The following is a 16,411-nucleotide window of genomic DNA, read 5'->3' as shown; positions in this document are numbered from 1 at the left end:
CTACACTACAGGACTGTTTTGCTAGCACAGACTGGAATATGTTCCGGGATTCATACATGGCATTGAAGAGTACACCACCTCAGTCATCGACTTCATCAATAAGTGCATTGACAACGTCGTCCCCACAGTGACTGTACGTACTGTACATATCCCAACCAGAAGCCATGGATTACAAGCAACATCTGCATCGAGCTAAAGGCTAGATTTGCCGCTTTCAAGGAGTGAGAGACTAATCCGGACGCTTATAAGAAATCCCATTATGCACTCAGACGAACCATCAAACAAGCAAAGCATCAATACACGATTAAGATTGAATCCTACTACACTGGCTCTGACACTCGTCGGATGTGACAGGGCTTTGAAAACTATTACGGACTACAAAGGGAAACCCAGATGTGAGCTGCACATTGACGCGAGCATACCAGATGAACTAAATGCCTTTTATGCTCACTTTGAGGCAAGCAACACTGAAGCATTCACGAGAGCACCAGCTGTTCTGGATGTATGTGTGATAACATTCTCGTTAGCCGATGTGAACAAAACCTTTAAACAGGTCAACATTCACAAAGCCGCTGGGCCAGATGGATTACCAGGACGTGTACTCAAATCATGCGCTGACCAACTGGCAAGTGTCTTCACTGACATTTTCAACCTCTCCCTGACTGAGTCTGTAATACCTACATGTTTCAAGCAGACCACCATAGTCCCTGTGCCTAAGGAAGCGAAGGTCACCTGCTTATATGTTTACCGCCCCGTGGCACTCACGTCGGTAGCCATGAAGTGCTTTGAAAGGCTGGTCATGGCTCACGTCGACAGCATCCTTCCGGATGCCCCGGACACACACTCCAATTCGCATACCGCCCAGACAGATACACAGATAACGCAATCTCAATCGCACTCCACACTGCCTTTTCTCACCTAGACAAAAGGAACACCAATGTGAGAATGCTGTTTTTTGACTATAGCTCTGTGTTCAACACCATAGTGCCCACGAATCTCATCACTAAGCTAGGGACTCTGGGACTAAACACTTCCCTCTGCAACTGTATCCTGGACTTCCTGACGGGCAGACCCCAGGTGGTAAGAGTGGGCAACAACACGTCTGCCACGCTGATCCTTAACACGGGGGCCCCTCAGGGGTAGGTACATAGTCCCCTCCTGTATTCTGTTCACCCATGACTGCGTGGCCAAACACGACTCCAACACCATCAATAAGTTTGCTGACAACACAACAGTGGTAGGCCTGATCACCAACAACGATGACACGGCCTCAGGAGGTCAGAGAACTGGCAGTGTGGTGCCAGGACAACAACCTCTCCCTCAATGTGAGCAAGACAAAGGAGCTGATCGTGGACTACAGGAAAAGGTGAGCCGAACAGGCCCCCATTAACATTGACGGAGCTGTAGTGGAGCGGTTCGAGAGTTTCAAGTTCCTTGGTGTCCACACCACCAATGAAATATCATGGTCCAAACATACCAAGACAGTCGTGAAGAGGGCATGACAAAACCTTTTCCCCTCAGGAGACCCCCCCAAGCCATAAGACTACTGAACAATTAATTAAATTGCCGCCAGACAATTTACATTGACACCCCTCCCCTCCCTTTTGTACACTGCTGCTACTCGCTGTTTAGTATCTATGCATAGTCACTTCACCCCCACCTATTTTTTTTATTTTTTTTTCACCTTTATTTAACCAGGTAGGCTAGTTGAGAACAAGTTCTCATTTGCAACTGCGACCTGGCCAAGATAAAGCATAGCAGTGTGAACAGACAACACAGAGTTACACATGGAGTAAACAATTAACAAGTCAATAATACAGTAGAAAAAAGGAGTCTATATACATTGTGTGCAAAAGGCATGAGGAGGTAGGTGAATAATTACAATTTTGCAGATTAACACTGGAGTGATAAATGATCAGATGGTCATGTACAGGTAGAGACAGTGTCTCCTGACCCCTCCTGTCTCAGCCTCCAGTATTTATGCTGCAGTAGTAGTTTATGTGTCGGGGCGCTAGGGTCAGTTTGTTATATCTGGAGTACTTCTCCTGTCCTATTCGGTGTCCTGTGTGAATCTAGGTGTGCGTTCTCTAATTCTCTCCTTCTCTCTTTCTCTCTCTCGGAGGACCTGAGCCCTAGGACCATGCCCCAGGACTACCTGACATGATGACTCCTTGCTGTCCCCAGTCCACCTGGCTGTGCTGCTGCTCCAGTTTCAACTGTTCTGCCTTAATATTATTTGACCATGCTGGATCATTTATGAACATTTGAACATCTTGACCATGTTTTGTTATAATCTCCACCCGGCACAGCCAGAAGAGGACTGGCCACCCCACATATGCTCTCTCTAATTCTCTCTTTCTTTCTCTCGGAGGACCTGAGCCCTAGGACCATGCCCCAGGAATACCTGACATGATGACTCCTTGCTGTCCCCAGTCCACCTGACTGTGCTGCTGCTCCAGTTTCAACTGTTCTGCCTTATTATTATTCGACCATGCTGGTCATTTATGAACATTTGAACATCTTGACCATGTTTTGTTATAATCTCCACCCGGCACAGCCAGAAGAGGACTGGCCACCCACATAGCCTGGTTCCTCTCTAGGTTTCTTCCTAGGTTTTGGCCTTTCTAGGGAGTTTTTCCTAGCCACCGTGCTTCTACACCTGCATTGCTTGCTGTTTGGGGTTTTAGGCTGGGTTTCTGTACAGCACTTTGAGATATCAGCTGATGTACGAAGGGCTATATAAATAAATTTGATTTTTTTTTTTGATATTGGTGTGCAAAATTACCTCAACTAACCTGTACCCCCGCACACTGACTCGGTACCAGTGCCCCCTGTATATAGCCTCATTATTGTTATTCTTATTGTGTTAGTTTATATTATTACTTTTTATTTTAGTCTTTTTAACTTTTTATTTTTTTAACTGCACTGTTGATTAAGGGCTTGTAAGTAAGCATTTCACGGTAAAGTCTACGCAAAGTCGGCGCATGTGACAAATAAAGTTTGATTTGATTAGTAATCTGACTAAACACTCACTAACCACTCATCCATCTACATGGAATAGTAGGCTGGCTAACCTTTCACATTCATCTACATGGAACAGTAGGCTGGCTAACCACTCACATCCATCTACATGGAGTAGTAGGCTGGCTAACCACTCACATCCATCTACATGGAGTAGTAGGCTGGCTAACCATTCACATCCATCTACATGGAGTAGTAGGCTGGCTAACCATTCACATCCATCTACATGGAACAGTAGGCTGGCTAACCACTCACATCCATGTACATGAAGTAGTAGGCTGGCTAACCACTCACATCCATCTACATGGAGTAGTAGGCTGGCTAACCACTCACATCCATCTACATGGAACAGTAGGCTGGCTAACCACTCACGACCATCTACATGGAACAGTAGGCTGGCTAACCACTCACGAGAACCTACATGGAATAGTAGGCTGGCTAACCACTCACAACCACCTACATGACAGACTTCTACCATACCTCTAACAGACTCATTATAACATCAGCAGATGTCAGGTGAGTGATGCAGACTACTCTGGGTGCTTCATTAACTATTAATCTGTAGTTTTACACAAACAAACACACACCACACACCACACACCTGATATGCCAGGATAGTGGGTTCAATTACCGGTTCAATTCCCGGCACCATCCACACGTAAAAAATGATGGGGCAAGAATGTAAGTCACTTTGGTTAAAAGTGTCTGCTAAATTATACAATATACTGTACATACACGCACTACCGTTCAAAGGTTTGGGGTCACTTAGAAATGTCCTTGTTTTTGAAAGAAAAGCACATTTTTTTGTCCATTAAAATAACATCAAAGTGATCAGAAATACAGTGTAGACATTGTTAATGTTGTAAATGACTATTGTAGCTGGAAACGGCAGATTTTTTATGGAATAACTACATAGATGTACAGAGGCCCATTATCAGCAACCATCACTCCTGTGTTCCAATGGCACGTTGTGTTAGCTAATCCGAGGCTAATTGATCATTAGAAAACCCTTTTGCAATTATGTTAGCACAGCTGAAAACTGTTGTCCTTAAAGAAGCAATAAAACTGGCCCTTTTTTTTAGAATAGATGAGTATCAGGAACATCAGCATTTCTGGGTTCGATTACAGGCTCAAAAAGGCCAGAAACAAAGAACTACTTCTGAAACCCGTCAGTCTATTCTTGTTCTGAGAAATGAAGGCCATTCCATGCGAGAGAAAAAAGCCATCTCTGTCAAGTGTGTTATTTTCCCCATCTTAATATTTTCTTTTTATTGGCCAGTCTGAGGTATGTTTTTTTCTTTGCAACTCTGCCTAGAAGGCCAGCATCCCGGAGTTGCCTTTTCACTGTTGACATTGAGACTGGTGTTTTGCGGGTACTATTTAATGAAGCTGCCAGTTGCGGACTTGTGAGGCGTCTGTTTCTCAAACTAGACACTAATGTACTTGTCCTCTTTCTCAGTTGTGCACCGGGGCCTCCCACTCCTTTTTCTATTCTGGATAGAACGAGTTTGCGCTGTTCTGTGAAGGGAATAGTACACAACGTTGTACGAGATCTTCAGTTTCTTGGCAATTTCTCACATGTAATAGCCTTCATTTCTCAGAACAAGAATAGATTGACGAGTTTCAGATGAAAGTACTTTGTTTCTGGCCATTTTGAGCCTGTAATTGAACCCACAAATGCTGTTGCTCCAGATACTCAACTGGTCTAAAGAAGGCCAGTTGTATTGCTTCCTTAATCAGGAAAACAGTTTTCAGCTGTGCAAACATAATTGCAAAAGGGTTTTCTAATGATTAATTCAAATTTTAAAATTATAAACTTGGATAAGTTAATACAACACGCCATTGGAACACAGGAGAGATGGTTGCTGATAATGGGCCTCTGTACGCCTATGTAGATATTACATTTGAAAAAAATCAGCCGTTTCCAGCTACAATAGTCATTTACAACATTAACAATGTCTACACTGTATTTCTGATCAATTTGATGTTATTTTAATGGACAAAACATTTGCTTTTCTTTCAAAAACATGAAAATTGCTAAGTGAACCCAAACTTTTGAATGGTAGTATATATATATATATATATATATATATATATATATATATATATATATATATATCACACACAAGCATACACACAGCTTACCTTCCAGTTGGTAGTCCAGTGAGATGTCAGAGGGGGCCTGTAGAACAGCAGATCTCCTGTAGACAACATGGACTCTGCCCTGGTCCTCATGTTCCTGAGTCCCTCTCTCCAATGGCTCAATGAAGTACTCATCTGAGTCTGTCCGGATCATACCAGCCTGAAGAGAGAGCGGGAAAATCTATATATGGCCAAATGGGTGATTCTTCAGAAGTGATGCAAAATGGGAATGGAAATGAAAGGGATACCTAGTCATTTGCACAACTGAATGCATTCAACTGAAAAGTTGAACGCATTTAACACAATCCCTTTGATTCAGAGAGGTGCGGGAGGCTGCCTTAATCAATGTCAATGTCATCGGCGCTCGGGGAGCAGTTGTTGTTGTTGGGGGTTAACTGCATTGCTTAAGTGAAGAACGGCAGATTTTTCCACCTTGCCAGCTCAGGGATTTGAAGCAGCGACCTTTTACTGACCCAACGCTCTTGAAAGTGCTAGGCAACCACAATTGCAGTCCCACCTCAAAAACAACCATTTAAAAAAGTTAAGTCTCCAAGCTTACATTTATTTACATCATGATTTGTTCTAATTCAATCCAAGGCAATAACAAGCACATTGTTAAATTATTATAGTACAAATTCATTGTCACGTCCTGACCATAGAGAGCCCTTATTTTCTATGGTAGAGTAAGTCAGGGCATGACTGGGGGGTTTTCTAGTTATTATTTTCTATGGTGGGTTCTAGTTTAGTTTTTCTATGTTGGTGTTTGGTATGATTCCCAATTAGAGGCAGCTGGTAATCGTTGTAATCATATTTAAGTAGCATGTTACATCTCTTTGTTACGGTTCGTTGTTACAATGTGATTTTCTGGATTTTTTTTCTCATTTTGTCTGTCATAGTTGAAGTGTACCTATGATGAAAATTACAGGCCTCTCTCATCTTTTTAAGTGGGAGAACTTGCACAATTGGTGGATAACTAAATACTTTTTTGCCCCACTGTACATATCTACCTCAAATACCTTATTATTATCTATCCTGACGCATAGTCACTTTACCCTGCCTTCATGTATTTACCCTGCCTTCATGTACATATCTACCTCAAATACCTTATTATTATCTATCCTGATGCAATGTCACTTTTCCCTGCTTTCATGTACGTACACTACATGACCATAAGTATGTGGACACCTGCTCATCCAACATCCCATTCCAAAATCATGGGCATTAACAAGGAGCTGTTCCCCCCTTTGCTGCCATAATAGCCTCCACTCTTCTGGGAAGGCTTTCCACTAGTTGTTGGAACATTGCTGCGGGGACTTGCTTCCATTCAGCCACAAGAGCGTTAGTGAGGGGTGATTAGCACTGGTGTTGGGTGATTAGGCCTGGCTCGCAGTTGGAGTTCCAATTCATCCCAAAAGTGTTAGATGGGGTTGAGGTCAGGGTTCTGTGCAGGCCAGTCAAGTTCTTCCACACGGATCTCGACAAACCATTTCTGTATGGACCTCGCTTTGTGCATGGGGGCATTGCCATGCTGAAACAGGAAAGGGCCTTCCCCAAACTGTGGCCAAAAAGTTGGAAACACAGAATCGTCTAGAATGTCATTGTATGCTGTAGCGCTAAGATTTCCCTCCACTGGAACTAAGGGGCCTAGCCCAAACCATGAAAAACAGCCCCAGACCATTATTCCTCCTCCATCAAACATTGCAGCTGGCACTATGCATTGGGGCAGGTAGCGTTCTCCTGATTTCCACCAAACCCAAATGCGTCCATCGGACTGCCAGATGGCGCCGGAAGGGATGGCTGCCGTTTAAAGGGCTCCTAACCAACTGTGCTATTTTGTTCATTTATTTATTTACTTTTTTACTTATTTTGTACATAATGTTTCTGCTACTGTTTCTTATGACCGAAAATAACTTCTGGACATCAGAACAGCGATTACTCACCTCGAACTGGACAAAGATTTTTTCTTTAACAAGTCCGACGCAAAGGATATACTGCTTTCTCGGGAACGGGCCAGATCCCCGTCATTTGCATGTAGAAAAGACGGAGAAAAAGGGGGCGGAGGTCAGGCTGTCTTCTGAGAATTCGTAGGTGAGTAAACCTCCACTACCATCGGTTCTATTGGCCAACATGCAATCATTTTGCTTGCAAGCAAAAACAGAAGCAGGAAGTACCAGTGACTCACTCAATACGGAAATGGTCAGATGATGTCTATGCTACAGGCCTGTTTTGCTAGCACATACTTGAATATGTTCCGGGATTCATCCAATGGCATTGAGGAGTATACCACCCAACCAGAAGCCATGGATTACAGGCAACATCCACATCGAGATAAAGGTTGGAGCAGGACAATAATCCGGACACATAAGAAATCCCTTAACGCCCTCAGACGAACCATCAAACAGGCAAAGCGGCAATACAGGATTAAGATTGCATCCTACTACACCGGCACTGACGCTCGTCGGTTGTGGCAGGGCTCGAAAACTATTACAGACTACAAAGGGAAACCCAGCCGCGAGCTGCCCAGGGAGTGGTCTGAGTCGGGAAGGGAAAAGTGAAAACTTGTTATTGGTAGAGACATTTAGAACTATTTCTTATTGGTCTATTAACTAATTTACCTCCTGGGGATTTCACCAGGCAGGCCAAAACTCCATTCTACCAAAACAGGCTGACATTTCAGGCAGTCTTTTCAAACAGCTCTAATGCTAATTTTGGAACTCCCAAAAATAGCTGAATTTACAGAGTAGCTCCGAGTCTGAGAATGAGTTTACAGAGAATTAAATAATATTAGTTAGGGAGCCAATAAACCTACTGAAGCCGTTCATGTTCAAGCCGATCGTTGCCCCAGATCAAAGAGTCCTAGTAGCAGTAACAACACAGACATGCTGCCTGAAACACCTCAGCTAGAGGTTCAGCATAGCCAAACACAAACTGGTGTTAGTGGGGATGCTGTCAGATTTTTGTTATTTCTTATCTTTATTTAACTAGGCAAGTCAGTTAAGAACAAATTCTTATTTTCAATGACGGCCTACCCTGGCCAAATCCTAACAACGCTGGTCCAATTGTGCACCGCCCTATGGGACTCCTAATCACAGTCGGTTGTGATACAGCCTGGAATCGTACCAGGGTCTGTAGTGACGCCTCTAGCACAGATGCAGTGCCTTTGACCGCTGCGCCACTCAGGAGCCCCTCAATTCAGGCTGTCAGATAATGGCAGCATCATGATTCATGAAATCTCATTCTAATCAATAATGGGGCATGCTCATTATAAATACATTGTGATTTAGTTTCGGTATTAGACTAACTTTTCTTATGAATTTGTTTGCAGAGCATACAGGCTGGCAGTTTATCGCCAGTTCACCCTGTGGGCACAAGGGAGAATTAGACGAGGAGTACGGCATGTCATCCCTGCGTGTGTCGTCTCTTCCATAAAGTGTGCATACCCAGAAGCAAAGGCATTCACATAGGGTTTGAGTTTGAATAAAACCAGTTCACTTAGTAAATCTAGCCTGATGTCATTATTTTCAAGACATAGACCTAATGACTGCACCTTATGTATAACAACAGGTTCAAGCGTAACCAGATAAACTTGCTTTGAAGATAAAACTACTTTCAACATGCACTAAACCTGTGTCCATGTTGCTAGAGTAGTGACTTCAATTAACTTTGGCTGCTATCCTTGGAAAGGAATGGTAACTACATTGGACAGCTAGTTGGCAGAATCAAAGTAGAATTTAATAATATAGACGCCTTTATCCAAAGTGAACTGTACCATGACAGTGGAAACAGATCATAGAAACAGGATTACAATTTTGATATCATGGATGGTCAGTCCTTGTATCTATAGCTCTGTCTATGAATTTGAGAGTGGTTACATGTCTCCAGCCCCATCCCTCAGCTTTTACTGAAAGAGGAGCAGGGAGACACTTTGTAATTGTTTCTACTGCTGATTGCCACTTTAAGAAGTTAAGATGCAGACAAATTACCAAAATATGTTACAGATACTATATCGCCAAACCCACTGGCTCCAGAACATCTAGAAGTCTTTGCTAGGTAAAGCTCCGCCTTATCTCAGCTCACTGGTCACCATAGCAGCACCCACCCGTAGCACGCGCTCCTGCAGGTATTTCACTGGTCACCCCCAAAGCCAATTTGTCCTTTAGCCGCCTTTCCTTCCAGGTCTCTGCTGCCAATTACTGGAACAAACTGCAAAAATCACTGAAGCTGGAGACTCATATCTCCCTCTTTAAGCACTAGCTGTCAGAGCAGCTCACAGATCACTGCACCTGTACATAGCCCATCTGTAAATTGCCCATCCAACTACCTCATCCCCATGCTGTTATTTATTTTATTTAGCTCCATTGCACCCCAGCATCTCTACTTGCACTGCACATCTATCACTCCAGTGTTTAATTGCTATATTGTAATTATTTCGCCACTATAGTCTATTTATTGCCTTACCTCCATTATCCTACCTCATTTGCACACAATGTATATAGACTTTTTCAATTTTATTATTGACTGTACGTTTGTTTATTCCATGTGTAACTCTGTGTTGTTGTTTGTTTTGCACTGCTTTGCTTTATCTTGGCCAGGTCACAGTTGTTAATGAGAACTTGTTCTCAACTAGCCTACCTGTTAAATAAATAAAAAATATATACAGTTGAAGTCAGAAGTTGACATGCACCTTACCCAAATACATTTAAACTCAGTTTTTCACAATTCCTGACATTTAATTCTAGTTCAAATTCCCTGTCTTAGGTCAGTTGGGATCACCACTTTACTTTAAGAATGTGAAATGTTAGAATAATAGTAAAGAGAATGATTTATTTCAGCTTTTATTTATTTCATCACATTCCCAGTTGGTCAGAAGTTTACATACACTCAATTAGTATTTGGTAGCATTGCCTTTAAATTGTTTAACTTGGGTCAAATATTTCGGGTAGCTTTGCACAAGCTTCCCACAACAAGTTGGGGGAATTTTGGCCCATTCCTCCTGACAGAGCTGGTGCAAGTCAGGTTTGTAGGGCTCCTTGCTCGCACACACATTTTTCAGTTCTGCCCACAAATGTTCTATATGATTGAGGTCAGGGCTTTGTGATGTCCACTCCAATACCTTGACTTTGTTGTCCTTAAGCCATTTTGTCACAACTTGGAAGTATACTTGGGGTCATTGTCCATTTGGAAGACCCATTTAAGACCAAGCATTTACTTCCTGACTGATGTCTTGAGATGTTGCTTCAAAATATCCACATAATTGTCCTTCCTCATGACGCAATCTATTTTGTGAAGTCCACCAGTCCCTCCTACAGCAAAGCACCCCCACAACATGATGCTGCCACCCCTGTGCTTCCCAGTTGGGATGGTGTTCTTCGGCTTGCAAGCCCCACCTTTTTCCTCCAAACATAACGATGGTCATTATGGCCAAACAGTTCTATTTTTGTTTCATCAGACCAGAGGACATTTTTCCAAAAATGTCTATGTGGACATCTTACTTTCTCTATTTGATGACAAATACTGACAGGGCCTACATAGTAATTTTCTCAGCACATACAATGCATATGCTGTGACCTGTGATGGGAACTGTGATGTACTGTGGTGTTGGGAGGTATTGGTGGGACTGTGATGTACTGTGGTGTTGGGAGGTATTGGTGGGACTGTGATGTACTGTGGTGTTGCGAGGTATTGGTGGTATAGGACTGGGTCTGAGGTATAGGACTGGTTGTAGAGGGTGGGTCTGAGGGGGAGAGGTGTCGGTCAAGCAGACCGCACCTCCCTGCCAAAACAAACAGCCTGCTGGACTGAAGCGGTCCCGTTCTCTGAGACGACCTCTCCAGTCTCCACTTCAGAACTTGCTTTATTAAAAAAAAAAAATCCTGCCACTTTCAAAAAGCCTGGATTCAGACAGGACACTGCCACCTTTCATCGGGTGTGTTGTTTAAAGGTGTATTTAGTTTAGAAATGTGTGCAAACCTTCGTCATCATTACTTGCCATTTTTATCCACCCTTAAAAAGGAACTTTAAAGAAAAACTACAACGGCAAACGTCTTCAGATTTGAAAAAACTAAAAAGAGGTAGAAGTGAAAGTCACCTGTCGGCGGATATAAAATGTATATCTGTATTTCTGGGCGGGAAAATAAAATTAGATCAAGAAAATATTTCACAAACGTACTTAGAAAACTGACCATATTAGAGGGCTCCTCCATAGGAGTTGTAGCTTGGCGAGCATATCACAGGAGCAAAGGAAAATATTTTGGCCAATCAATCTCTCTTCACACAAGAGCTCAGCAGATATCATGTCTTCTCTCCTGAACTACAGGCGGCTCTCTAAACTCTCTACCTCACTCTGTTAATGAAATACAATAACTGGCAGAACTATCCTGAAGGGAATATTCTGGAAATATTTTGAGACCATGAGTAGGAGTCAGTAGTAGTAGGCAGGAGGTCAGGAGGAGACAGTAGGTGGTAGTAGTAGTAGTAGTAGAAGGCAGGAGGTCAGGAGGAGACAGTAGGTGATAGTAGTAGTCAGGAGGTCAAAAGGTAGAAGTAGTAGTAGGTAGGAGGTCAGTAGGAGTCAGTAGGTAGTAGTAGGTAGGAGGTCAGTAGGTAGTAGTAGTAGGCAGGAGGTCAGTAGGAGTCAGTAGGTAGTAGTAGTAGTATGCAGTAGTAGTAGTAGGAAGTAGTAGTAGGCAGGAGTCAGGAGGCAGTAGTAGTAGGCAGGAGTCAGGAGGCAGTAGTAGTAGGCAGGAGTCAGGAGGCAGTAGTAGTAGGCAGTAGTAGTAGGCAGGAGTCAGTAGTAGGCAGGAGTCAGTAGGTAGTAGTAGTAGGCAGGAGGTCCGTAGGAGTCAATAGGTAGTAGAACTACAGTTCTCTGTAGATAGAAGTAGGCAGGATGTCAGTGGTAGATGAGAAATAACTACTAACTACTGACACTGAGATGAGTAATAACTACTGACAGACTACTGACATGGAGATGAGTAATAACTACTAACATACTACTGACATGGAGATGAGTAATAACTACTAACAGACTACTGACAAGGAGATGAGTAATAACTACTGACACGGAGATGAGTAATAACTACTGACATGGAGATGAGTAATAACTACTGACATGGAGATGAATAATAACTACTGACATGGAGATGAGAAAGAACTACTAACTACTGACATGGAGATGAGAAATAACTACTAACGTGGAGATGAGTAATAACTACTAACAGACTACTGTCATGGAGATGAGTAATAACTACTAACTACTGATATGGAGATGAGAAATAACTACCAACATGGAGATGAGTAATAACTGCTAACAGACTACTGACATGGAGATGAGTAATAACTGCTAACAGACTACTGACATGGAGATGAGTAATAACTACTAACAGACTACTGACATGGAGATGAGTAATAACTACTAACAGACTACTGACATGGAGATGAGTAATAACTACTAACAGACTACTGACATGGAGATGAGAAATAACTAGAAACGTGGAGATGAGTAATAACTACTAACTACTAACGTGGAGATGAGTAATAACTACTAACTACTGACATGGAGATGAGTAATAACTACTGACACGGAGATGAGTAATAACTACTAATAGACTACCGACATGGAGATGAGAAAAAACTACTAAGGTGGAGATGAGTAATAACTACGAACTACTAACGTGGAGATGAGTAATAACTACTGACATGGAGATGAGAAATAACTACTAACAGACTACTGACATGAGATTAGTAATAACTACTAACATGGAGATGAGTAATAACTACTAACAGACTACTGACATGGAGATGAGTAATAACTACTAACTACTGACATGGAGTTGAGAAATAACTACCAACAGACTACTGACATGGAGATGAGAAATAAATACTAACAGACTACTGACATGAGATTAGTAATAACTACTAACATGGAGATGAGTAATAACTACTAACAGACTACTGACATGTAGATGAGTAATAACTACTAACAGACTACTGTCATGGAGATGAGTAATAACTACTGACATGGAGATGAGAAATAACTACTGACATGGGGATGAGTAATAACTACTAACAGACTACTGACATGGAGATGAGTAATAACTATTAACTACTGACATGGAGTTGAGAAATAACTACCAACAGACTACTGACATGGAGATGAGAAATAACTACCAACAGACTACTGACATGGAGATGAGAAATAACTACCAACAGACTACTGACATGGAGATGAGTAATAACTACTAACATGGAGATGAGAAATAACTACTAACTGCTAACGTGGAGATGAGTAATAACTACTAACAGACTACTGACATGGAGATGAGTAATAACTACTAACTACTGACATGGAGATGAGAAATAACTACCAACAGACTACTGACATGGAGATGAGAAATAACTACCAACAGACATGGAGATGAGAAATAACTACCAACAGACTACTGACATGGAGATGAGTAATAACTACTGACATGGAGATGAGTAATAACTACTGACATGGAGATGAGTAATAACTACTGACATGGAGATGAGAAATAACTACTGACATAGAGATGAGAAATAACTACTGACATGGAGATGAGAAATAACTACTGACATGGAGATGAGAAATAACTACTGACAGACTACTGACATGGAGATGAGAAATAACTACTAACGTGGAGATGAGTAATAACTACTAACTACTAACGTGGAGATGAGTAATAACTACTAACTACTGACATGGAGATGAGTAATAACTACTGACACGGAGATGAGTAATAACTACTAATAGACTACCGACATGGAGATGAGAAATAACTACTAAGGTGGAGATGAGTAATAACTACGAACTACTAACGTGGAGATGAGTAATAACTACTGACATGGAGATGAGAAATAACTACTAACAGACTACTGACATGAGATTAGTAATAACTACTAACATGGAGATGAGAAATAACTACTAACAGACTACTGACATGGAGATGAGTAATAACTACTAACTACTGACATGGAGTTGAGAAATAACTACCAACAGACTACTGACATGGAGATGAGAAATAAATACTAACAGACTACTGACATGAGATTAGTAATAACTACTAACATGGAGATGAGTAATAACTACTAACAGACTACTGACATGGAGATGAGTAATAACTACTAACAGACTACTGTCATGGAGATGAGTAATAACTACTGACATGGAGATGAGAAATAACTACTGACATGGGGATGAGTAATAACTACTAACAGACTACTGACATGGAGATGAGTAATAACTACTAACTACTGACATGGAGTTGAGAAATAACTACCAACAGACTACTGACATGGAGATGAGAAATAACTACCAACAGACTACTGACATGGAGATGAGAAATAACTACCAACAGACTACTGACATGGAGATGAGAAATAACTACCAACAGACTACTGACATGGAGATGAGTAATAACTACTAACATGGAGATGAGAAATAACTACTAACTGCTAACGTGGAGATGAGTAATAACTACTAACAGACTACTGACATGGAGATGAGTAATAACTACTAACTACTGACATGGAGATGAGAAATAACTACCAACAGACTACTGACATGGAGATGAGAAATAACTACCAACAGACATGGAGATGAGAAATAACTACCAACAGACTACTGACATGGAGATGAGTAATAACTACTGACATGGAGATGAGTAATAACTACTGACATGGAGATGAGTAATAACTACTGACATGGAGATGAGTAATAACTACTGACATGGAGATGAGAAATAACTACTGACATGGAGATGAGAAATAACTACTGACATGGAGATGAGAAATAACTACTGACATGGAGATGAGAAATAACTACTGACAGACTACTGACATGGAGATGAGTAATAACTACTAACAGACTACTGACATGGAGATGAGAAATAACTACTGGGCCACAGTGTCTCCTGACCCTCCTGTCTCAGCCTCCAGTATTTATGCTGCAGTAGTAGTTTATGTGTCGGGGGGCTAGGGTCAGTTTGTTATATCTGGAGTACTTCTCCTGTCCTATTCGGTGTCCTGTGTGAATCTAGGTGTGCGTTCTCTAATTCTCTCCTTCTCTCTTTCTCTCTCTCGGAGGACCTGAGCCCTAGGACCATGCCCCAGGACTACCTGACATGACTCCTTGCTGTCCCCAGTCCACCTGGCTGTGCTGCTGCTCCAGTTTCAACTGTTCTGCCTTAATATTATATGACCATGCTGGTCATTTATGAACAGTTGAGCATCTTGGCCATGTTCTGTTATAATCTCCACCCGGCACAGCCAGAAGAGGACTGGCCATCCCACATATGCTCTCTCTAATTCTCTCTTTCTTTCTCTCTCTCGGAGGACTCGCCCTAGGACCATGCCCCAGGAATACCTGACATGATGACTCCTTGCTGTCCCCAGTCCACCTGACTATGCTGCTGCTCCAGTTTCAACTGTTCTGCCTTATTATTATTCGACCATGCTGGTCATTTATGAACATTTGAACATCTTGACCATGTTCTGTTATAATCTCCACCCGGCACAGCCAGAAGAGGACTGGCCACCCCACATAGCCTGGTTCCTCTCTAGGTTTCTTCCTAGGTTTTGGCCTTTCTAGGGAGTTTTTCCTAGCCACCGTGCTTCTACACCTGCATTGCTTGCTGTTTGGGGTTTTAGGCTGGGTTTCTGTACAGCACTTTGAGATATCAGCTGATGTACGAAGGGCTATATAAATAAATTTGATTTGATTTGATTTGATTTACTGACATGGGGATGAGTAATAACTACTAACAGACTACTGACGTGGAGATGAGTAATAACTACTAACAGACTACTGACATGCAGATGAGTAATAACTACTAACTACTAACGTGGAGATGAGAAAAAACTACTGACATGGAGATGAGAAATAACTACTAACTACTGACATGGAGATGAGTAATAACTACTAACAGACTACTGACATGGAGATGAATAATAACTACTACTGTCATGGAGATGAGAAATAACTACTAACAGACTACTGACAGACTACTGACATGGAGATGAGTAATAACTACTGACATGGAGATGCGTAATAACTACTGACATGGAGATGCGTAATAACTACTGACATGGGGATGAGTAATAACTACTGACAGACTACTGACATGGATATGAGTAATAACTACTGACAGACTACTGACATGGATATGAGTAATAACTACTGACAGACTACTGACATGTAGATGAGTAATAACTACTAACAGACTACTGG

The 16,411-nt window shown here is 41.9% G+C and overlaps 1 protein-coding gene across 1 annotated transcript in view; it reads right to left on the bottom strand.

Annotated features, from left to right (window-relative positions):
• Positions 1–765: 765 nt before the first annotated feature.
• LOC139397294 (A disintegrin and metalloproteinase with thrombospondin motifs 3-like) overlaps positions 766–16,411 on the bottom strand; it is a gene marked incomplete at both ends in the record, with an annotated part of 40,029 nt that continues 24,383 nt past the window's right edge. The window contains 2 exons of the mRNA XM_071144088.1: positions 766–918; positions 5,167–5,323. Of these exons, the coding sequence (XP_071000189.1) occupies positions 766–918; positions 5,167–5,323 (310 nt within the window). The remainder of the gene's footprint in view (positions 919–5,166; positions 5,324–16,411) is intronic.

The sequence above is a fragment of the Oncorhynchus clarkii genome, unplaced genomic scaffold (genome assembly GCF_045791955.1).
Source record: "Oncorhynchus clarkii lewisi isolate Uvic-CL-2024 unplaced genomic scaffold, UVic_Ocla_1.0 unplaced_contig_5575_pilon_pilon, whole genome shotgun sequence".
Classification (NCBI taxonomy): Eukaryota; Metazoa; Chordata; class Actinopteri; order Salmoniformes; family Salmonidae; genus Oncorhynchus; species Oncorhynchus clarkii.
This window is presented reverse-complemented; position numbering and strand designations above follow the sequence as displayed.